The following is a 24,226-nucleotide window of genomic DNA, read 5'->3' as shown; positions in this document are numbered from 1 at the left end:
CCTGCCTGCTTCTTTCCGCTGTGGAAAGAAGCAGCCTGCCTGCTTCTTTCCGCTGCAGAAAGAAGCAGCCTGCCTGCTTCGTTCCGCAGCGGAAAGAAGCAGGCAGGCTGCTTCGTTCTGCAGCGGAAAGAAGCAGGCAGGCTGCTTCTTTATGCTGCGGAAAGAAGCAGGCAGGCAGGGCGCGGAGGTCCGGAGACCTGCCAACGTTTGGGGAGGTTTGCGCGCGCACCTCCCCAAACTTCGTCAGGTCTCCGGACGGCGGTGGCTTGGGAGAGGTGCGCGCGATCCCGGAAGCACCAAAGCCTCGGCCGCGCACAAGTCCTCGGTAAGTTTTTTTTGTTGACTGGAGTATAAGCCGAAGTGGAATTTTTCAGCCCAAAAAGTGGGCTGAAAAATTCGGCTTATACTCAAGTATATACGGTACTTACGGGAGCACCTGCTGCCGGCGTCAACTTCCCTTCGTCCTGTGCGCTCCCACAGAGAGGGCCTCCTCAGGGTGCCGTCGGTCAGGGACTGCCGGTTGGCGGCCCCCAGGGGGAGAGCATTCTCTGTGGGTGCGCCAGCCCTTTGGAATCAATTGCCTGTTGAGCTCCGGATGGCTCCCGACCTTCACTCTTTCCGCCGTGATCTGAAGACCTGGTTGTTTCAACAGGCCGGCCTGGACTAAGGGGTTGGGTTTATCTTTAACTATTTATTGTTAGGACTAAATTAATTTAATTTTACTTTTAACTTTTGTACATTGTATTTTATTGCCCTGTACACCACCCTGAGTCCTTTGGGGGAAGGGCGGTATAGAAATTCAATAAATAATAATAATAATACATGCCTGAATTTTGTCTGTATTTCCAACAATCGCTAGACATATTTTTAAACATTTTTTTCTACTCTTGGCTTTCTGCAACTTCTTCAAGTGCTATATTTTTTTAAAATGTAATTCACCATGTTTAATTTTAAGATTGACTAAACTGAAAACAGCCTGATAGAAAAAATCATTAAAAATTATTAGTTTTTTAAAAATTACATTGCTTACTATGGACAAAGTAACATTCTGTTTTGAATACAACTCATCCTCACATATTCCTTACGTTCCAAATGTGACTCTTGACCCCAAAAGTTTAGCCACTCATGCCTCACATTTTATCACTAAAAAATTCAGAGATTACCTGGATTAACTGCAGATGAGCCACATTACCACAGAAGAAAGTTTGCTGATCATCCACAAATCCTGTCAGTTCTGTTTCCTCTACTTCCTCCCCATTCAACATCAAAACTCTGCAGAATGTAGGAAAGCCCAATCAAACTCCCCAGAAGACCTAACCAAGAGCCACATTCAACACTTTCATGGATATTATTCCTCTACCTGGTTTGTCCCACAAAAGACAGCACTAAGGTGTTATCAGTTTCACGGTGAGAGTCCGACCTCAAAGGCCATAATCCTGCAATTTAGAAACACAGCACTGTGTTATTAAATTCCTCTGGAAAACTCAAGGGATTTCAAAATTTTACAAACAAAAATGCCAACCCAACACTTCTTGAATCTTCAATGTTTCCTCAATGCTAATTCAAAGCTCTTGGCCTTGTACAATACATTCAACTAATTGGGTATTGTTTCTAAGTAAAATGTATTGTATTTTTAAGATTCTCAGAATAGGTTGCATAACAAAAAGGTAAATAACAGCAAGAACACATACAAAAAAAGACAATACGTAGTAATATACCAAAGGGAGGGAAAAGACAGAGAAATAGAATGCATGCACATACAAAATACCCAAACCCTTTTTCTGATGGCCAGATTCCTTCCTGAAATTTCCTAAATAGTATACTCAGTTTTCTAACGTTTCATGAGGATTAGCACACATTAAAAAAGCTCATTCAAAAAATCTGAGATTTGACAACCTTGATAACAGTATGCACTCTCATTTGTTCATCAACTGTTTCTAATGGGGGGACACACACACACACACACACACACACACACACACACACACCTTTAATCCCTGGGAGATCAATGCTGGCATGTTCATGAATCCCAATTCCATTCCGGATGATTCTCAGAGAACCTTCTTTAAAGGCACCAGAGCATGTAACCAGCTATGAAAAGCAGACATAGTTAGCATACAGTAATTGCATTATTTATGTTTAAGAAACATGCAATGTGTTACAAAAAATTGTAAATCACGTCTACCCTTTAAGATAAAGAAGTTTTTCCTCAATCTTTTAGTAAATTATCTAATAAAAAACCTCAGTTAAGACAAAATCCTGCAGTCACTTCTACTGTTATAGTAAAACTTCCCTGAAATGGTTCTGTATTATTGTTTCTGGCATATGAATTAGAATTTAATGCATATGTCAGAAAAAGTAGCCTTTCTAGCTCCCTGAAATAGTCTTTGCACTGTCTTATTTCAAGTGCCAACAGAACAATAATTTTCCAAGCTATTATCAGATTTATTAGAATCAGTGTGGTATACTGACAATGCATCAAGCTTGAAATGGGCAGACCTGAGCTCACAACAGCATTCAGCAAGAAGCTAATTGCTGAATCTGCCCAAAATTATCAACTTCCTCATAATACACAAGTTTGGTGAGAGAGAATAGGTTGGGTTTTTCAACAAAGGAGATTCATGCACATCACACAGATCAACTTGGGCAAAACTGTATTATTGCAAAGCAATATTTCAAAGAGGGCATAAAGCACCTCTCTTAGCGAGATCCATCATTCCTTGCGCAGGGAAAGAAGAATCAACTTTTACCTGGCCTTGACCCTGTCTCTCAAGATCTACCACACACATGTCCACAATTGGCCCAAGGTTGGTGAAGGTTTCCATGGCCACAACATATGAGCCTTGTTCATTACTATCGACATTGAGCTAGGAATGAAAATAAGGATATTGTAAGTTTCTTCTGAAAATAAATTGTTTGCTTCAATTTTCTTTGACTACTCGAGCAAAATGTATTGAAATTCCAGTTTTTGTCTTATTCTGTTTCAAAATAAAATGCACAAAAACCAAGAGAATAAAACTCATAAGGGTGACAAAAACAAAATCACATGTCTTACAATGCCATTTAATTGTATCATAAGTAAAAGATTAACAAACTACTATTTCTTGGCACCTAATTATTAATTAAAAGCTGCACTTTACCTTCACAAGTTGGGAATCCCCTAGACGAGAGCCAACAAACACAACACCGTTGTCCAAATATGTCAGGCATTCTGCTATGGATGTCTAGGTACAGGTAAGGCAAAATGAGTGATATTAGGCATTTTAAAGACATGATAATAGGGATGTGCAACTATTTAAATGCAAAGCAGGAACAATATTTTGGCAAGGATATGCTCATGTATATGCAGGCAGCTCCTTACTCAGAAATGCATATTCCTGGGATTGTTTGGCTATTAAGCAAGGCCAAGAAAAGTTGTGGCTTCTTTACAGAGCTCCTGACAAGTGCAGTGATTGTAGTCGGACCTAGATCCCAAACATGCTTCTGGCTTTGAATGTCAATAGTTGCACACATATTAGCTGCACGTACTGTATCAAATACATTAGAAGACATGTTAAAAAGTATCCAATGAACATACATTGTCACAACAAAATATAATGAAGTATGTCTTAGTCATAAGTAGGGATTTAACCCTCACAAGTATGAAAGCTGTAAGTGACATTCTCTCTTGGCCTTATTTGGTACATCAAATTGTCAAGTTAGCACTTTTCTTTAAACTCCTTTGAGGAGTTTAAGTCCTACTCTGGGCTTTAACATATATGTGAGGGATCATTCTCTTGATACTATCACTACCAGAGGCATATCTGAGAATGCAAGAGATGGCTGTGTTCCAGTTCTGAACTGATCAAGGATGATGTCATGGTTTGCTTTGTTTAATGTTTGTTTCATATTTCCACTGGGATGAAAAGTGTTCACAGTGGCTTTTGGTGAATAATTTTTTCCTCAATATGTACTTTATTTTTAGTGTCCTCTGAGACAATTTGCCACTGGAAAGACAGGTTATATATTCAATTGATAAGACGTTATAAACGAAATACATTTTTAAGAACCTAGATCTGTGGGGGGGAAAAATTAAATGGTGGTTATAGCCTTCCAATTATGAATCCTGAAATATAAAACTCAATTACAAAATTTAAAAATGCTGTTGAACACCAGGTTTTGCTTATTTTAATGCAGCACAATTTTAAACCCTATTTTCAAAAGTTACAAAAAAAAATAGCATTTGAGAAGAACTTGATCTCTTCCAGTTATCTGCAGGATTTTTTCCCTAGTTCTTTTTTCTAGTTGACGTCACACACCAAATGCTCCAGAAACAGAGGAGGAAACAAAACCTACCTCACCAAGCAATTCCACACGCAGGTCCTTGAGACTGACTCCACCATCCATCTGCTCCTCCTTCTCCAAAAGCAGCATGAATAGTCGACCCTCCATATCCCCCAACAGATAACGGGACCCATTTGGATCAACCCGGTTGTGACATACAATTGTACTTTGCTGATTCAGGGGGAAAAAAAAGGTGTTACTTAGAAGACTTTGAAAAGGCAGGATGACCTTAATGCTGATCCAAACAGTTTTATTATTCCTCTAGAAAGAATAAGCTGCAATAGCAAAAAAAAAAAAATCATCCTACAGGAGATAAGGAACAGCTTCCCTAGTTTGCTTCCTGATGAACATACATTCTGCGTTGGGCCAAATTCACAGAACAGCCATATAAGTGCACATGAAACACATTCTCAAGATTCCAAATGTGTCTATCCTTATTCTAAGAAACTACAGAGACAATGCAGCAAGCAGTTAACGTAGGCCCAGGTGCCCACAGAAATTCCAATTTATTTATCATTTCCATTCCTAAGGCCTTTCACTTGCCAACAACTCTGGACAGCTCACAGAATATTAAAATCTCAGTTAAAACACAGCAAAAAACACCTAACACCTAAAGTAAATTTAGTTTCGGCCCTAACAAAAATTTTAAACCAGAGGCAAGCAAACTGATGCTGCATAAATTAATACAAATCACATTTGTTCGGGATTTATGGGATATAGTATAAAATATTAGAGCAAACCTGCTTGCTTACATCCACACTAAACCTACTGTAAATATGAAGCACAGAATTCCAGCTTTAAGCAAATACCTTTCCAAAAGTTCTGCTGTTTACCTTAATGATGGGTGGGGCTATCGCCAGATATTTATCACCATTATGATAAGTAATTGATTCTTGTCCAATAATAATGGCCCCTCCAAATGGTTCAGGTACTACAAAGAAATTGTTGGGAATATGCATAAAGTATAATCAACACAGGAAAGGAATACAAACCAGGTAACCCAAGTGTATTAAATTAAATTAAATTTCAATAGCTGTTATTTATATTGATAGTATTTCCTGCTCACCAGAAAAAAAACCACTTTTCAATATAACAAAGTAGTTTAAAGCATGCAAATACACTACTGATTATTTGGAGTCATTCAGACAATATCCTAACCATATTTTACTATATGCTTTAAAAACCAATCTTCCTTTTCTTTACTCACTAAAAACAATTAAATTTTAGTTTCTCTTTCAGTTTCTTAAACAGCAATTTAACTTGTTGTTACAAATAAATACTTTAAAATACCATTTTTGTGGCTTAGGTTTCTCTGTTTATTTTTTTTCTTTGATACTACATCAACAACCTTGAATATTATAATTTCTAACTTTTGCCTGTTAGCATAGTCTAAAAAGTGCAGCTGTGCAATGATGGGTCTTAAATTACAAGAAAATCCGAGGCTGGTAAGTAGTTATCACTGGGCAGCACTACGTTCATTATAGGCACTGCTCAAGTTACATAACGATTCTGGGCCTGAGAGCCTGGAGCAACCAAATTTTTATACAAACCGGAATTGGACCAACTCTCCCACCCCTATATCAAAAAAAGAACTTTTTTTCTAGGTGAAAGTTTAATAGAGTGGCTTAAAAACAAGTCTAGACCACGGGTGTCAAACATGTGACGTCATGTGACATGTCACAACGTATCATGACTTTTTTCCCATTGCCGGTAATGGTGTGGGTGCGGTTTTGGTGTGACGCATCCAGCCCGCGGGCCGGCAGCTTGACACCCCTGGTCTAGACTCTAGGGCACAGGTATCAAACTCACCGCATCACATGATGTGTCGTGATGTATCGCGACTTTTTTCCCAGGGGTAGCTGGGGTAGGCACGGCCTTCACGTGATGCAACCAGCCCGCAGGCCAGCAGTTTGACACCCCTGCTCTGGGAATTATTTAAGTGCTGATTTTTATGTCTAAATAATTATAGTTACCTTATTTTTTAGACACAACCTCACCTGCAATCACCATTGAGGCTTCAGCCTCTACATTCTCCTGCTTCCAGGGTCCCTTGTTAAACTCCTTCTCACGCAAAGACACTTCATATGTCTTGACATGACGGCCCTGTGGGTCCTAGATGGATGGAAAGTACAATCACTAAACACAAACCCATCACTGTTTAGTTACCCTCATTTTAATATATAAGAATCATTTTCATACGAATGTTCAAGAATCAAACATTCCCTGAAACATTTCTCTATTTTTATAACATTTGTACATTGAAAAATATATAGATGCACTTCCATTAAAGCAACTTCAAAACCTAAAGAATGCCTCTCTCCCACAATAAAGGCATTTCCCTAATTTTGAACAATATTGTTCCTGTTCTAATAGAATTAGTTAAGTTATATACTTTTACATTATTTCAAATAGTAATTATTTTGTTTAAACTAAAGCCTTCAGATTTCTTTCTTAACTTTCCCCACTTTACGACAAAGTTTTTGAAAGATTCCATTTTCCTGATGCTGTAATCTCAAGACAGCACATATTCTGGACTGATTTAGTAAGGCAAGCCCTGTAAATTAGCCCTATAAAGTTTCTTACTAATGTCGAAAGAATTTCACTCAGTGTCTCTCTTAAATGAGAATGGATAAATCACTAATATGAACCTCTCTTGTAATTATAACCAGATTGAGATATTTTACAACCTCAAAATGAGCCCCATAGGCTTTCTCCACAAGGACACTGTGCAGAACACAAGTACAGTGGATCCAGGTCTCTACTGACAGCCTATTTCATTTTTTGCTACTTGTCCAGGAAAAAGACTTATACCCAGCACAGCTTAGAGGACTGATAGTAAAATTAAGTCCTCATTTAGTTACTTGCTAACCTGGTTGGCAATTAAATGCCTGCAAGTAACGTCCAAACTCAGAGAGCACCAAGGACCCCCCAGTTAAATCTTGAGCCACAAAATTAAATTTCTTTGCCACTTGCCACTATATCACATTTTTATTCAAGATGCTCAAAAAGTAAGCAAATATCTAACAGTTACTATGTGGAGGCTCAGAACATCTCGTGCTTCTGTTGCCAGGACACTGCATTTCTGTCAAAGGATGAAAAGTTGGGAAACTGACAATGCTGATGATAAAACCAAACATTTCTCTGTCCCTTGTCCATCAGTCCATCTGTCAAGGATGAAACTTGGCAGCTACATACGTGTCTCTGCTTTTTCAACTTGCAGTTAGATAATGAGGTGTGTGTGTTACTCTGAAGTGGGTAGATGGAGAAACGAAACTTCGATTCAGCTGCAGACCATGGGAGCCTGAAGCCTTGTCAAGGACACCAGAACAGGTGTGGATTTGTAGTAGACGGTCCTCATAACAAAGTGGACTTGTTGATAAGGATTATGTAAGATGTTGGGGGTTTGACTGGGAAAACTTATTTAAGTCTACGAATTGGTGTGGGAACCTCAGAGTTAGTTTTGCTTCGACATAATCACGAAATATATTCAATAAAACGTAAGATTTTCAGAAACAGAATTATTGCTGGAGTTTTATTTGGATTCCCTTTCTACTTGGAAGTCTAGTGGTTAGCTGGAGCTTGTGTGGTTGTAGTTTGAAGGAATTATAGACTGGGATTTTATCTGCCTATATAGACTTTTCAATTGTTTTAATGTGTTTTTGCCTCTATTTTAATATGCAGTCTCCGAAATTGCTATAGAAAAAAACAGCAGCCATAACAATTTAAAAAACAAATAAATGGTGTTTTTGTTCTACGGGGGGGGGGGGAACCTCCTCTTTTGTACATTGAGAATAGAAATGCAGTCAGTTGCTAGAAGTACTCCAGGCCCTTGCAGGTAACTTGCTTGGTTCTTATTTATTTATGTTATTGGATTTATGAGCCTGGAGGCAACTATGCTCAAAAGGAATTTTCCTCCTTTTTTGTCCAGCACAAAATTATGTTATTAGTAGATAATTCAGAATACCAAACATAAAAGTAATGAAAGCAACAAGTTTCAAGGATGGTTAGCAATGCTGCTTTTCAAGGGCAGTGATTAAAGGACTAAAAAAGTTAATCTTGAGTCACATTGCCTTTGGTCCCAAAAGTGATTCCCAGACTGGAATGAACAAGGAAATTGAATTTCAAATTTGAATGGCTAGAGAAATCAAATCATGGTTTCTGGAGGGTGCTTAAGCCAATTTTTTATCTGATCATCACAGAAAAACAAAAATTTAACAAATCAGGAAAAGTTCTTAACAGCTTTGCATATTTTAATCATTTTAACTTCAAAAATCTGCTTGTAGATTAGAACTATTACAATTGAATCAAATCAGTAACCCTTAGTCATGGGCTAGTAGTTATAAGTCAAAAATGTCAATAAGTCAAAATAATGTTTGTGGGGGGAAAATAATCCTTCAAAATTGTATTATTCTTTTTGCCTAAATACTTATATAACCTGAGATTGATAACAACTTTCTATAAAAAGTATATTTGTTCTACAAGCATCATCCTGAGACTGATTTTAAATGGCAAACCATATGACTAAAATTCCTGATTTAGATTTTGGGTTTTTCTGCTTCTTTCCTATCTCACTAGTTTGTTTTTGATAACACCTAACTCAATAAGTCCCAAAGTATTCAAAAGCTTGCCAATACTCTGGCACCAATTTGGTTTGTTTTAGTAACAAACAAACAAACAAACAAACAAACAAATAAATAAATACTTCCTTACTAAAGATCCTGTGATTTCTTTTTCCCCATTAACCAACTCATTTGTTTATAATTAATAGGTATGTTAAATAATGTTCAGACACTGTCTCCACTAATCCTCAGCAATTTTATTACAACACACAGACCCAATTTGATTACCTGGTAAACAAAACATATGGTCGGGGCCTGGCAGCCATAGAGAAATTTCACATCAATAACTTGTAGCTCCTCTAGTCGAATATTAAAGGCCTTTAATTCTTTATTTTCTCGCTCCAAAGGAATCACCTTGAATAAGCCATCATAAAGCCTTAATCCAATCATTCTGCACTCTGGGTCAATTATGCCAATTATACCTGTTTCCGAGGGACGACCAATACGATCCTAGAGGACAACACATAAATATTCTTAGTACAATCTCTTTTGTCACAACAAGAAAACATGCAAGGTTAAGTCTTCTAAATCCATTAATTTGGTGTTTGTGCATTAGCCAACAGTTGAGTCACTCATGATGAATATTGTAATTTATGTTAACATTTATGTTGTTCATGTACACCTAGACTTTTAATCAGAAGTCATTTTTCTTTTTGGTGTGTCTGTCCATATCTTGTAACTATTATGAATCCTTTACTGCCATTTCAAAAACACAGTAAATAACTCATGGATCACAGATGACAAAGCTATGAATAAATGCATTTATATATTTAAATCTACAACTTTCAATTACATATCATATTGGCTGTGTAGTTCCTACATATGTGTATGTAGATATACTTGGAAAACACGTTTGATTTTTGTTCTTTAGCAGAAGTAGTTTTAGCAGTTTGACAGGGGAAAAAACCCAATTTTACAGATGTAATGAACGTAGAATTTTTCTTTTCCCTTTTAAAAACTAACAGGATACATGCTGTTTTAACAGGATTTGATAAAAAGAAAGACTATTATGACTTTCTTTTTAACAGCCCAAGACGAAGATCTTAAAGTTATAAGCAAACAGGACTTATATTACATAGTCCTCTCTTAAAGACAGATGTTTTTGCAACTGTTACAATGGTGCTGAAAAACTGCCATCAGACCTCATGACTGTCATACCTTCTCTTAGGTTACATGATCAAAACTCAGATGCTTCGCAACTGGCGGGTGTTTACAACCAATAAAACATCCTGCAGTGACATGGTTGCCATTTGCACACTTCACCGCAGCTTCCAATAGTAGACTCAAGGATGAAGCCAGCAGTAAAATCACAAGTCACGGACATGTCTTGCTGAATAACCACCACAGAGGTGATGTCATAAGCCCATCACAGTCATGTGATGTCTCATGACACACTTAACAAATATATCGCTTAGCAGTTGTCCGTCCCAACTGTGCTAATTAAGCAAGGATTACCTGTACTATAAGGCTTGTATATGCACACTGTTGCTTTCATTGGGTTTTGAGGCCTTGTGAAATTATGTCTCAAGAACACATATTCTGGGAAGCCCGCAGGTTGTACCCTTTGAAAAATAACATTCTAAACTAGCTAAAATGCAACTCAGGAATAAAGGCAATGGTTAATTTTTACACAATAGTATTTAAATACAGTGGGTTTTTTTTAAAAAAAATAGAATAAACATTCCTAGCCTTTATATAATCAAGAGTTTCCTAATACCACTTATAAGTATTAATCATTTTCTACCAGCTATGATAAGCACATATTTTCTCCAGTCTTGAAGAGGTAGGCTATTACCCTCATAGTGTGTGGATGGCTTCCAGGAACACGAGAAGGATAATGTAAAATAAGTAATCTCATTTGAATTTGGAGCTGGAAGGTGAATGGTGGGGTAGGAGCATCTGAAACATAATTAAACTTTTAATATAATCCCCTCCTTCCTCCAAACATGATAAATGACTGTGTTTTTAAGTACTACAGAGAAGGGCAGTGCAATTATAAAAATAATCCATTCCTCCAGAGTCACATTTGGATGGAAGGGAGAGAGAACTGGGGAGTCTGACTGAGTTTCAATTAGTACAATTCAAAATTGGGAGAAATGAGGGCAGATTTCTTCCGTTACTAAAAATAGCTTATATTTTTAAATTTTGACCCTCTATTTTTCCAAGAGAAGGACTTTAAATAAAACTGAATGCTGAAAATAAAAGTCCTATTAGGTCAGCTAGATGTCAGATAAATTCAACTACCTGGTTTTCACAGTGATCAATTAGATGCCTTTGGGGAGTGTAAAAGCAGGCAACTGACCACTCGAAGAATTTTTGCTGCATATAAAAATGTAGAATAGTAATGTTTTATGTAGAACAAGAATCTAGCAACTGAGTGTAAAAGCTTTTTTCTTGAAACCTATTCAGTGAGTTTGTAGGAAAACACAAGTACACAAGAATATAAAATAGCTGTCTGAACTAACAAGGCTACTGAGATCTCATAACGATGACAAATATATTTTTAATTGCACATCACTAGAAAGAAACAAAGACTTAATGGAAAAGTAGGAAGAATTTAACAGTGTCCATCCAATAGTTTGACAACAGAAAGACAAGTATTGCTTCTCAAATTGCAATATTAATTTCAACTTACATAAATATTTTGCATTACTTAACTTGGAATATACATTATCTAAAACTTCACACTCAGGTTACAAAATATACATAAAACTGCTGTGTGGTCCTAAATTACAATGTACGTATTACACTTAATGCACTTTCCTCTTACCTGTACATTGCCATGGGCTCTGGTGATGATGTCAATGCTCTCTCCACTTTGTTTATACTCAAGAATGCAAGCGTTATATTTTGCTGTCAAAATAAAGAGCAAATCCTTGCTTTCCCCCTAAGGAGGGAAAAAAAAGTTTTAGCTAGAAAAGAAAAAAAACACTCAATATTCTGCAACACACTACCAACAAAACAGTATTCCATTTGTAAAAGGTGTATCTCAAATGAAAGATGTCTGAAATAGATGCTTTTGCTCATCACAACTTCCTGTTCTGTATTAAGCACTTTCTTCTGTAAGTGCACATAAATGATAAGCTCCTCCGAAAATTATTTAATCAGCAAGCATATTAATTAGTTTCTTGTGAACACTATATGAATTCATCAAGAAACATGAGAAGCACCACAGCTGTTGATGTTCAAGAGACTTGCAGGAAACAGATGCAAACATTTTACCTCAAATGGCCAGGCCAGACAACATAGCTATTTTTCAAAAAGACTTAGAAAAGTTGGTTGAGAAGATTACTGTTGAAAACCGCAACATACATATGTCTTTTCCTTCAAATATCAGCCATAAAAAAGAGCAAGTCCTCAGTTCTGTTGATCTCAGCAGCAATCAGGCACAACATACTGAAGTAATGGCAATTTTCCAAGTCATGACCATATCAAAAATGAATCAATCAAAAATGAAGCACCCAGAAGAAAATACTCCCTCCACATGACAGGTCCACACAATTAGCTCACAACAGACTGGTTGCGTGCAATCAATCACAAAGTGCTAAATTCCAGCAGACCACCAGTCCTAAAAATATGCCTTTGCATACCTGAACGTTTTCAAAGGTATTTTCACAATATAAACTTAGGCCCGGGATACTTGCAGGACCATCTGCTACCGGGAACGAATTCCCATCGCCCAGTACGCTCACACAGAGAAGGCCTCCTCAGGGTACCATCGGCTAGCCCAGGGGTAGGCAACCTCGGCTCTTTTATGACTCATGGACTTCAACTCCCAGAATTCCTGAGCCAGCTTGGCTGGCTCAGGAATTCTGGGAGTTGAAGTCCATGAGTCATAAAAGAGCCGAGGTTGCCTACCCCTGGGCTAGACAATGTCGGCTGGCGAACCCCAGGGGAAGGGCCTTCTCTGTGGGAGCACCAGTCCTATGGAATCAGCTCCCCCTTGAGCTTCGGATGACCCAAGATCTCCGGTCCTTTCGCCACGGCCTCAAAACACTCCTTTTCCACCTGGCTGACCTGGACCGACCGGCATTTTAATTATGTTTACAATTTTTAATTTATTTTTCATTTTTAATTTATTGCACAGATGACTTTAATTTTAATTTTATCTTAATTTCTGTTATGTTATTGTTGTTAGCCGCCCTGAGTCCTTCGGGAGATATAGGGCGGGATATAAGTCCCATTAATAAATAAATAAACAAACAGAACATCGGGCTGAAATTTAACAAAACAATAACCCCTCCACCTGGCTAGCAAGCCACAAGGGCAGGTTTCTACCGAGTTCACATTCCCCAAAAGATCCACAACGACTGGGGTTTTAGCAGCCACGAGGATCGCAACCAACAATACTTGCCGGTAGAACCAGAAGCCAACCAATCTGTTGCAGGAGTTCCAACAGAGAGGGATCGTGAGGGATGGAGATAGGGCGGGATATAAGTCCCATTAATAAATAAATAAACAAATAAACAAATAAATAAAGAAACAAACAAACAAACAGAACATCGGGCTGAAATTTAACAAAACAATAACCCCTCCACCTGGCTAGCAAGCCACAAGGGCAGGTTTCGACCGAGTTCACATTCCCCAAAGATCCACAGCGACTGGGGTTTTAGCAGCCACGAGGATCGAAGCCAACAATACTTGCCGGTCGAACCAGAAGCCAAGCAATCTGTTGCAGGAGTTCCAACAGAGAGGGATCGTGAGGGATGGAGATAGGGCGGGATATAAGTCCCATTAAGAAAGAAAGAAAGAAAGAAAGAAAGAAAGAAAGAAAGAAAGAAAGAAAGAAAGAAAGAAAGAAAGAAAGAAAGAAAGAAAGAAGTGGCGTAGCGTGGGGGGTGCAGGGGGGGCCGGCCGCACCGGGTGCAACATCTGGGGGGGGCGCATTAGATGCATTTTACTTTAATTACATCAGTATTTTCATAACAAACAATACATGTGCTTAGGGGGTAAGGGTTTCTTTAATCTAGTGCAGGGGTCGGCAACCTTGGCTCTTTTATGACTCGCGGACTTCAACTCCCAGAATTCCCGAGCCAGCTATGCTGGCTCGGGAATTCTGGGAGTTGAAGTCCGCGAGTCATAAAAGAGCCAAGGTTGCCGACCCCCGATCTAGTGGAAGAGACTCGAGTGCTAAAATACACGGGTTAGGGGGCGCAAATTACTTGCCTTGCCCCGGGTGCTGACAACCCACGCTACGCCACAGAAAGAAAGAAAGAAAGAAAGAAAGAAAGAAAGAAAGAAAGAAAGAAAGAAAGAAAGAAAGAAAGAAAGAAAGAAAGAAAGAAAGAAAGAAAGAAAGAAAGAAAGAAAGAAAGAAAACATCGGGCTGAAATTTAACAAAACAATAACCCCTCCACCTGGCTAGCAAGCCACAAGGGCAGGTTTCGACCGAGTTCACATTCCCCAAAAGATCCACAACGACTGGGGTTTTAGCAGCCACGAGGATCGCAACCAACAATACTTGCCGGTCGAACCAGAAGACCAAGCAATCTGTTGCAGGAGTTCCAACAGAGAGGGATCGAGGCCTAGCCTGCCCAAGGAGAAGGGTGCCCAGCGGCCGCACTGTCCTTCGGGAGGGAGGCGATGCTCACCTTGGGCCGAAAGAGCTCCATGACGGCGATCTTGCCGTACATGCCCACCTCCTTGACGGGCCGCAGCCCTTCCGCCGTGACCACATAGATCTCGAGGCGGGTGTTCTTGGCGATCAACAAGTTGAGGTCCTCCGCCGAGGTGAAGTGACCTGGGACGAAGAGAAAAAGCCGCGAGGTGAGGGCAGCCGAACTGGCAGAGCCCCAAAGCCGGAGGGGCGGCACAGCCCCGCGGCCACCTCCGTTCATTCTTCCCCGCCACAGCGCTCTCCACCGCCCGCTCGCCGATCCCGGGAAAGGCCCCTCTTCCCACCATTACCGGTGACGCAGCTGTTGACGGCCGTGGGCTTCTGGGCGGTGACCACGTAGTTGCACGACATGGCGAAGCCGGGCTGTGTGTGGGGGGGGGGGGAGAAGGGAGAGAGAGAGAGAGAGACGGACGACGCGGAAGGCGAGGACTCCGGCAGTGGCCGAGCGCAGCCTCCAGGGCCCACTCCCGCTTCTGGCACCAGTGAGAAACCGCCAGCACCAGAGCGCCGGCCTGCCGCTTCGCGCGGCGCACGACGGGAAACGAGCACGCCGAGAGGATTTTTGACGGATCTTTCTGCCAGCGCGAGAGGGCCCTCTTCCGGCCCGAACGGAGTAAGCGAATTTTGGAGGAGAAGAGGTTGCCCTTATCCCAGGGGGTAGGCAACCTCGGCTCTTTTATTATGACTCGTGGACTTCAACTCCCAGAATTCCTGAGCCAGCCAAGCTGGCTCAGGAATTCTGGGAGTTGAAGTCCACGAGTCATAAAAGAGCCGAGGTTGCCTACCCCCTGCCTTATCCCATGCGCGTGCGCGCGCGCGCACCTACCAAAAAAACCCGTTTATTGTGCGCGCGAGCTGGAGGGGGAAAGGGGAGGGGGGAGCCCGAAACGCTCATAATACGTTATTAACGCATCGTCCTTTGGGCTCCTGCTCTCCTGTTCCTTCCTTAGCGGGGCGTCGCCTAATTCCGAGTCCGTGCGCGACACGGCGACCCCCCCCCCCCAACTGCCAGAGCTCGCGCTCTGCTCTACCAATGAGCTTCGTCCTCCCCCTCCTTGGCAGGCGGGCGCGCGTCTTTCAGACTCTGGACCAGCGCAACATTTGCATTCTTGGTCAAAGTCCGTGGAGGGTCCCTCGTGAGCTCAGCTCGGCCTCCTCTTCGATCCGTTCTGTCGGGAAGGGTGGAATAAAAGGCGGTTCTTATTGTGGCGCCCAGGTAGTTTGCTGGCTTCTAGAACTGAAACTCGGGACATCATGCAGGTGAGACCTAATAGTTTGGGGTGAAGGAGAGGACGGGAAATGCTAAAGCATTTGTTGTTGTTGTTAGCTGCGAAGTCGTGTCCGACTCATCGCGACCCTATGGACAACATTCCTCCAGGCCTTCCTGTCTTCCACCATCTTCTGGAGTCCATTTAAGCTCACGCCTACTGCTCCATCCAGCCACCTCATTCTCTGTCGTCCCCTTCTTCTATTGCCCTCGATCTTTCCCAGCATTAGGCTCTTCTCCAGTGAGTCCTTCCTTCTCATTAGGTGGCCAAAGTATTTGAGTTTTAGCTTCAAGATCTGGCCTTCTAAAGAGCAGTCAGGGTTGATCTCCTCTAGGACTGACCGGTTTGATCGCCTTGCAGTCCAAGGGACTCGCAGGAGTCTTCTCCAGCACCATAGTTCAAAGGCCTCAATTCTTTGGCGCTCAGCCTTTCTTATGGTCCAACTTTCACTGCCATACATTGCAACTGGGAAGACCATAGCCTTGACTATACGCACTTTTGTTGACAGGGTGATGTCTCTGCTTTTTAGTGTGCTGTCTAGATTTGCCATGGCTTTCCTTCCCAGGAGCAAGCGTCTTTTAATTTCTTGGCTACAGTCCCCATCAGCAGTGATCTTGGAGCCCAGGAAAACAAAATCTGTCACTACCTCCATTTCTTCCCCATCTATTTGCCAGGAATTGAGAGGGCCAGATGCCATGATCTTGGTTTTTTTAATGTTAAGTTTCAACCCAAGTTTTGCACTCTCCTTCTTCACCCGCAACAAGAGGCTCTTTAGTTCTTCTTCACTTTCTGCCATTAGAGTGGTATCATCTGCGTATCTTAGGTTGTTGATATTTCTTCCAGCAATCTTAATTCCAACTTTTGATTCAATGCTAAAGCATATGGAGGCTAAAACGAAGAACGGCGACAGGAATTGGGTCTGTCTTAAGTCCCGGGGTAGGCAACCTCGGCTCTTTTATGACTCATGGACTTCAACTCCCAGAATTCCTCAGTCAGCATAGCTGACATGATAGCTGTATTCCAATATTTGAGGACTGTTAACCTGTTTTCTAAGGGACGCGGTGGCTCAGTGGGTTAGGACGCTGAGCTTGTCGATCAGAAGGTCGGCAGTTTGGTGGGTCGAATCCCGAGTGCCGCGTAACAGAGTGAGCGCCTGTTACTCGTCCCAGCTTCTGCCAACCTAGCAGTTCGAAAGCACGTAAAAATGCAAGTAGAAAAATAGGGACCACTACGGTGGGAAGGTAACAGCGTTCCGTGCACCTTTGGCGTCTAGTCATGCCGGCCACATGACCACAGAGACATCCTCGGACAAGCACTGGCTCTTCGGCTTTGAAACGGAGATGAGCACCGGCCCCTAGAGTCAGAAATGACTAGCATGCATGTGCGGGGGGGGGGAACCTTTACAACCTGTTTTCCAAAGCACCAGAAGGTAAGATGAGAAACAATGGATGGAAACTAATCAGAGAGAGAAGCAAGCTAGAACTACGGAGAAATTTCCTAACAGTGAGAGCAATCAACCAGTGGAACAGCTTGCCTTCAGAAGTTGTGGGTGCTCCACCACTGGAGGCTTTTGAGAAGAGACTGGACAACAATTTGTCTGGAAAGGTACAGGGTCTCCTGCTTGTGCAGAGAGTTGGAATAGAAGACTTCTAAGATCTTCCTTCCAACTCTGCTTATTATTCTATGCTTTAGTCCAGGAATTCTTAATCTTCTTTTGCTCATGGCCCCCTTCTGAGCCTCGTCACCTCTGGACCCCTTTCTTAGCATTAGTATAAAAAAGACTTCGCTATCTGAATTATCTCATGTTTGGCACCTAGAAAAATGGCATGGCTCCTCTGGAGTCATCTGGCCCATGTTGAGAACCATGCTTTAGCAAGTCTTTCCTTGGAGCAGGGTATAAATTAAAAAGCCAGAAGTATTAGAATTACTAGAAATCCAGCTCATCTGGTGCACTTACTTGATGGATAAGTTGGTACTTGAAATTCTGGCTGTTTCCAATACAGTATTCTGCTTTGTTTGCTGTTCCAATATTAATGAAAATGTTTGTAGCAGTTATTCTTAACTGTTAAACTGCAAAACAATAAGGAAACTGGCAGCGAGAGGCAATATTAAAGCAATTAGAAGATGACAGATAGAAAACAAATGAGAAGGAGACCCTAAGAAAGTAAAATAAAAATGGAATGAAGCAAGGTGGGGCTGACCATACAATGAACAGGAAGATACAATGTTGCAACAATTTGGTGTCAGTCTCACTTTATGTATAAATATTAACCAACAATTACAAAACATTTTGAAGATCTGTAACACAAGAACAGATTACCATTATCAGTGACTATTCAAGTCATATGTTTGCTTGAATAATAGCATTTTGACCAGTTGTATAAAAGTAATAAAAAACCCACATGCTTCACAAGCCAACTGTTATAAAATTTAGAACACATTTTGTAATTTTTTTTAAATTGTGCAACTGTGACCATATGAACTATGTGACATTATCAGAATGGAGCTCTGTTTCCTCCCTTATTGTCAAATTACCAGGCAGCAGGAAAACATCCAACAATCACTCTCCTTAAGATGACTACAAAGGAGAGGAGATTGGGACAACACTAGGACACTGTGTTTAGCCATCTGTCAAATTAGTTCTGGTTTTGTATGGGTGCATTCAAAGGAAGTCTGACTATATCTGATAGTGAATAGCATAATAATGCTAAACCCATGCCTGAAATAGTCAGATGATTAGCTGATAAATAGGCTGCTTTTGGATACAGGTATGGCACTATTCCAGTCGAATACCAAAGCTGTTTTCAACCAAACAATTGAAAATGTGAAGAGGATTGTGCCATGAAGCAGCCATGAGAGAAAAACAGCTTGCTTCATGCAATTCCTACACTGACATCACCAGTCAGCTGCTGTTCACAATGGTCCAATTTTTGGAGCCAGAAAATAGCTTGGAGACCAGGAGATACAGAGTGAGGACTTAGATTGGAAAACTAGATACTTCAGCCGTTCAAAGGAGATTGATCCTGGGAGACATTGCTCAGGAAACAGGGGAGAGCTTATCCCCTAGGTCTGCAACTCCAACTAAATCATTAGCAAAGTGCATCAGATTGCACCCATTGCAAACCTGGCATGGTTTGTTGCCAGCTTAAAAGGGCAAACACTACAGAATAACTAAAACCATTTAATCTGCCTAAAGGATGCATTGGGGACCATGCATCCATGTTTGTTAACTGGACCCAGGGCTTTCTTTCTCATAGAACGCTCAGAACGGAGTTCCGGCACCTTTTTTGGATGGAACCTTGTAGGGTAGGAAAGGCAGGTTGTATGACGTGTGAGTTCCAGCACCTTTTTCTTTTACAAAAAAAGCACTGACTGGACCCATACACCATTACATAATTATGGTTTCTATAGTATGGTAGCTGAGTCCATATGACTTTCTATATACCAAAAACAAAAACCCACATTATGACATAGCACGATATGGATACTATCAGCTTTTTAAGCTGGCCAGGTCAGGAAAGAGACTCACTAGGACTACTATAAAGTCCTTGTGTTTAAGAACAGAATCTTGAAAACCTGACAAAAACTTTCCTCCCCTCCATTCCATCTTATACCAAAGAGAATCAAGGCAGAGTAAACATGAGTTTTCTTTCCCCCCCCACCTTTTCAGACCCAGCTAATGTTTATGCGATAGCTGCTAAATATTTTCTTCAAAGCTGTCTCTGTACTAATTTATAGCTACATGCATTATTTCTAGTGCGTGCATAAATTGTGAAACATTTTCTGTACAAAAATGTGTTTCAAACATTCTGCCGATCTAGACAGAGAGTAATTCAGTAGAACCAGAACATTTTGACTGCCCTGGATTTTAGTCAAGACAAAATCCAGAGTTATTAAGCTTGTGTCTTACTCTTCAACACAGCCTATGTGTCCATCAGCCCAATAATTTTCCTAACGCCTTCATTTTCCACTTAGCCATGGTAGTCATTGTCTTCAGTTTCAAGTATGGCAACATTTGTCCCTCTCCACTCCACCATCTTTGGATGTACCATGCTTGTAGCTAAAATATTGGTGGCTAAGGGGAAGAAGAAAAGTGCTGGGAAGGCCAATAGGCAGGTGGGCCAGTTGGATATGCTGTGCTTGCTGCGGCATTGGCAGTGGCTTTTTCCTATTCTCCTCTGTGAAGCATCTGTACTAAAATAGTAGTAGTTTGAATCTGTTTCCACTCCAACACTGAATTTTAGTTCAGAAACAGATCATCCAAACCTACCTATCCCATGCACAGAACCCTTTGCACATCGGTATTTGTTTCCCTTAAAAGCATTTAAGTTAATGACTAAACAAAGCATATTTCTCAACCTTGATGAACCTAGAGCTTGTTAGGGATAAGAAAAAGTTTGATAAATGTTATACAGAGCTATCGTAGAATAACACTCAGTCTGTTCCAATGGGCAATATGCCCGATTACCCAGAAGCAGTTTGTTGACAGAGGTTAGAAATGCATTTAATTGTTTCAGTTGCACAGTATATCATGCAATTATGGCACAGTATGATCTGCCACAATTCTAGTGGCAAAAAGCAGTTATCGCCCCTTCCAATAATCACAGGTTACTCACCAGTCAGCAGTTGGCAGGCTGCAGGATACTACCTTGCAGGAGAACAAAATAATTGTATTTTAGCCTCTATTGGCAACTCTGTAATTTTGAGAGCCTTTGTGAGTAGAAATGGTAAGCTGCTTCCTTTTTACTTCCAGCAAAAATATCAAATTGAATTTCATTAGAAAGAGAATTGAACTGAAATAATTGTGAGGTGGAATTCTGTGGGTAGTTGTTTCACCATATCTTGCACAGCAGGAAAATATAGAGGAGAATGTTTGGGAAGTTAATGTAGCGCTGTCTAAAAGGAAAGATTGCAGTGTTAAGGGATATTAGTTTAAAATGAAGGTGAATGATAAAAATAATGAGTAGTATTGAAAATGGGATAGAGATAATAGTTTCTCTCTCTCAAAATAATAGACTTTAAATAATACATTAAAATGAATGCAGAAAGTTTTAGTTATTAAAAATGCAGTATTAATTTAAAAATGTAGAATTAAATTGTAGAATTTGCTGTAATCAGATAGTATGATGGCCAGCATTGTAACTATTTTAAAATAGGACTAGGCAAGTTTATTCAGAAGAGAGTCATTGTCTTGATGGCTACTGGCTACCTCCTGTCAGACTATGTGCTTTACCAGCTGCCAGTATCAGAAAAATACTAACCGTCTGTGTTCATGAGCTTCTAACATATCTCTGCTTGGATTTATGGGTATAGAATGTTGTACCTGATGGGTTGGCCTGATCTAGCAGGGCTATTGTGTTCTTATAAATGCAATTATCTTGAATGTGGGGAAGGGAAGCCTTGTTGAATATTTGTGATTATTGTGGAATCCATGTTGACATGGACGTGTGCAGAATCAAACACCTCTTCTTCATACCATGCCTATGGATAGTCCCTAAGATCATGACTGAACTCAAATTCAAGTGATAAAATATCTGTTTTTTTTATCCTGAAATAATTTCCAAGGTTTATGTGTATGTACTACTACTACTACTAATAATAAACCTTTATTGTCAAAGTACAACATGTGTACATTGAGATTACCTGAGCCTACCCCCCCCCGTGCTCTCTCCCCCCAACACACAGTGACAACAAACCCTCCATCCTACCACACCATGTGAACCAACTACACCACACACCGGCCTCCCAAGTCAATTCTGCATAAGTTCACAGAGATTATGTCCCATTTAAAAGCCTAACAGCCCACGGATAAAAGCTATTTTTCAGCCTGTTGGTACAGCTGGCTATATTCCTATATCTCCTACCGGATGGTAGGAGAGTAAAGAGATACCGTCCAGGGTGTGAGTCATCCCTGAGAATCTTCCTCACTCTTCCAAGGCAACGAGCCCTGGCGATGTCATCCAGTGGTGTCAGGGAACAGCCCACAATGTCTTGTGCTGTGCTCACTACCCTCTGTAATACTTTCCTATCCGCGGCTGTCAGACCAGCATACCAAACCACAATACCATACGAGAGGACGCTCTCTATAGTAGACCGGTAAAAGAGGGTCATTAGCCATTGTTCTACCTTGTTCTTCTGCAAGACCCTAAGACCGCTGGTGAATGATCTCTGGCGGGCTTGGGACAGGGGTTGTTCCTCTGTCCTAGTCCTATTAGACCTCTCAGCGGCTTTTGATACCATCGACCATGGTGTCCTACTGCGGCGTCTCGGGTTGGGAGTGGGAGGCACTGTTTTACGGTGGTACTCCTCCTATCTCCTGGGCCGCTCGTAGTCAGTGTTGACGGGAGGGCAGAGATCCGCCCTGAGGCCTCCCGTTTGTGGAGTCCCTCAGGGGTTGGTTCTCTCTCCCCTCCTGTTCAACATCTATATGAAGCCGCTGGGCGAGATCATTCGTGGTTTGGGGGTGGGGTATCATCAGTACGCTGATGATACACAACTTTTTTTCTCCACCCCGAACCAACCCAGTGATGCCCTCACCGTGATGTCCCGATGGAGGCGGTCCGGGTTTGGATGGGGAGAAACAGGCTTCGTCTCAATCCTGCCAAGACTGAGTGGCTGTGCATACTGGCATCTCAGGTTGACCAAACTATTCCATCGTTAACAATGGGGGTGTGAGGTGTTACCCCCCGTTGATAGGGCTCGCAACATGGGTGTCCTCCTGGATTCACGGCTCAGTTTTGATGACCATATACAGTCATGGCCGAAATTGTTGGCACCCCAGAAATTTTTCCAGAAAATCAAGTATTTCTCACAGAAAAGTATTGCAGGAACACATGTTTTGTTATACACAGGTTTATTCCCTTTGTGTGTATTGGAACACAACAAAAAAGGGAGGAAAAAAAGCAAATTGGACATAATGTCAAACAAAACTCCAAAAATGGGCCGGACAAAATTATTGGCACCCTTTCAAAATTGTGGGGAAACAAGATCGTATCAAGCATGTGATGCTCCTTTAAACTCACCTGGGGCAAGTAACAGGTGTGGGCAATATAAAAATCACACCTGAAAGCAGATAAAAAGGAGAGAAGTTCACTTAGTCTTTCCATTGTGTGTCTGTGTGTGCCACACTAAGCATGGACAACAGAAAGAGGAGAAGAGAACTGTCTGAGGACTTGAGAACCAAAATTGTGGACAAATATCAACAATCTAAAGGTTACAAGTCCATCTCCAGAGATCTAGCTTTGCCTTTGTCCACAGTGCACAACATTATCAAGAAGTTTGCAACCCATGGCACTGTAGCGAATCTTCCTGGTTGTGGACAGAAGAGAAAAATTGATGAAAGGTTGCAACGCAGGATAGTCCGGATGGTGGATAAGCAGCCCCAAACAAGTTCCAAAGAAATGCAAGCTGTCCTGCAGGCTCAGGGAGCATCAGTGTCGGTGCGAACTATCCGTCAACATTTAAATGACATGAAACGCTATGGCAGGAGACCCAGGAGGACCCCACTGCTGACACAGAGACATAAAAAAGCAAGATTACAGTTTGCCAAAATGTACTTGAGTAAGCCAAAATCCTTCTGGGAAAACGTCTTGTGGACAGATGAGACCAAGATAGAGCTTTTTGGTAAACCACATCATTTTACTGTTTACCGAAAACGAAATGAGACCTACAAAGAAATCATGAAATCTGAGGATTACCAAAGGATTTTGGGTCGCACTGTAGAGCCCAGTGTCAGAAAGCTGGGTTTGCATCCGAGATCTTGGGTCTTCCAGCAGGCCAATGATCCCAAAAATACGTCAAAAAGCACCCAGAAATGGATGGCAAGAAAGCGCTGGAGAGTTCTGAAGTGGCCAGCAATGAGTCCAGATCTGAATCCCAATGAACACCTGTGGAGAGATCTTAAAATTGCTGTTGGGAAAAGGCGCCCTTCCAATAAGAGAGACCTGGAGCAGTTTGCAAAGGAAGAGTGGTCCAAAATTCTGGGTGAGAGGTGTAAGAAGCTTATTGATGGTTATAGGAAGCGACTGATTTCAGTTATTTTTTCCAAAGGGTGTGCAACTAAATATTAAGTTAAGGGTGCCAATAATTTTGTCCGGCCCATTTTTGGACTTTTGTTTGACATTATGTCCAATTTGCTTTTTTTCCCTCCCTTTTTTGTTGTGTTCCAATACACACAAAGGGAATAAACCTGTGTATAGCAAAACATGTGTTCCTGCAATACTTTTCTGTGAGAAATACTTGATTTTCTGGAAAAATTTCTGGGGTGCCAACAATTTCAGCCATGACTGTAGGAGCCGTGACCAGGGGGGCTTTTGCCCAGGTTCGCCTGGTGCGCCAGTTGCGACCCTACCTGGACCGAGATGCCCTACGCACAGTCACTCATGCGCTCATGACCACCC

The 24,226-nt window shown here is 41.3% G+C and overlaps 2 protein-coding genes across 2 annotated transcripts in view; one reads left to right on the top strand and one right to left on the bottom strand.

The window, feature by feature from the left end:
- The window catches only part of DDB1 (damage specific DNA binding protein 1), a 32,011-nt gene extending 16,925 nt beyond the window's left edge, over positions 1-15,086 (bottom strand). Inside the window, exons 1-12 of the mRNA XM_083371625.1 lie at positions 14,850-15,086; positions 14,534-14,682; positions 11,713-11,829; positions 9,171-9,392; positions 6,321-6,435; positions 5,157-5,254; positions 4,336-4,494; positions 3,141-3,224; positions 2,751-2,867; positions 1,989-2,091; positions 1,361-1,436; positions 1,164-1,272 (exon numbers count right to left, since the gene is read on the bottom strand). Of these exons, the coding sequence (XP_083227751.1) occupies positions 1,164-1,272; positions 1,361-1,436; positions 1,989-2,091; positions 2,751-2,867; positions 3,141-3,224; positions 4,336-4,494; positions 5,157-5,254; positions 6,321-6,435; positions 9,171-9,392; positions 11,713-11,829; positions 14,534-14,682; positions 14,850-14,910 (1,410 nt within the window). The 5' untranslated portion in view covers positions 14,911-15,086. The remainder of the gene's footprint in view (positions 1-1,163; positions 1,273-1,360; positions 1,437-1,988; positions 2,092-2,750; positions 2,868-3,140; positions 3,225-4,335; positions 4,495-5,156; positions 5,255-6,320; positions 6,436-9,170; positions 9,393-11,712; positions 11,830-14,533; positions 14,683-14,849) is intronic.
- A 432-nt stretch (positions 15,087-15,518) lies between these two features.
- The window catches only part of TKFC (triokinase and FMN cyclase), a 29,521-nt gene continuing 20,813 nt past the window's right edge, over positions 15,519-24,226 (top strand). The window contains exon 1 of the mRNA XM_083348321.1: positions 15,519-15,819. Coding sequence (XP_083204447.1) covers positions 15,814-15,819 — 6 coding nt within the window. The 5' untranslated portion in view covers positions 15,519-15,813. The remainder of the gene's footprint in view (positions 15,820-24,226) is intronic.

Source organism: Vipera ursinii, assembly GCF_947247035.1.
Source record: "Vipera ursinii genome assembly, chromosome: 1".
Taxonomy (NCBI): Eukaryota; Metazoa; Chordata; class Lepidosauria; order Squamata; family Viperidae; genus Vipera; species Vipera ursinii.
The sequence above is the reverse complement of the archived record's forward strand: the minus strand, read 5'-3'. Positions and strand labels throughout refer to the sequence as shown.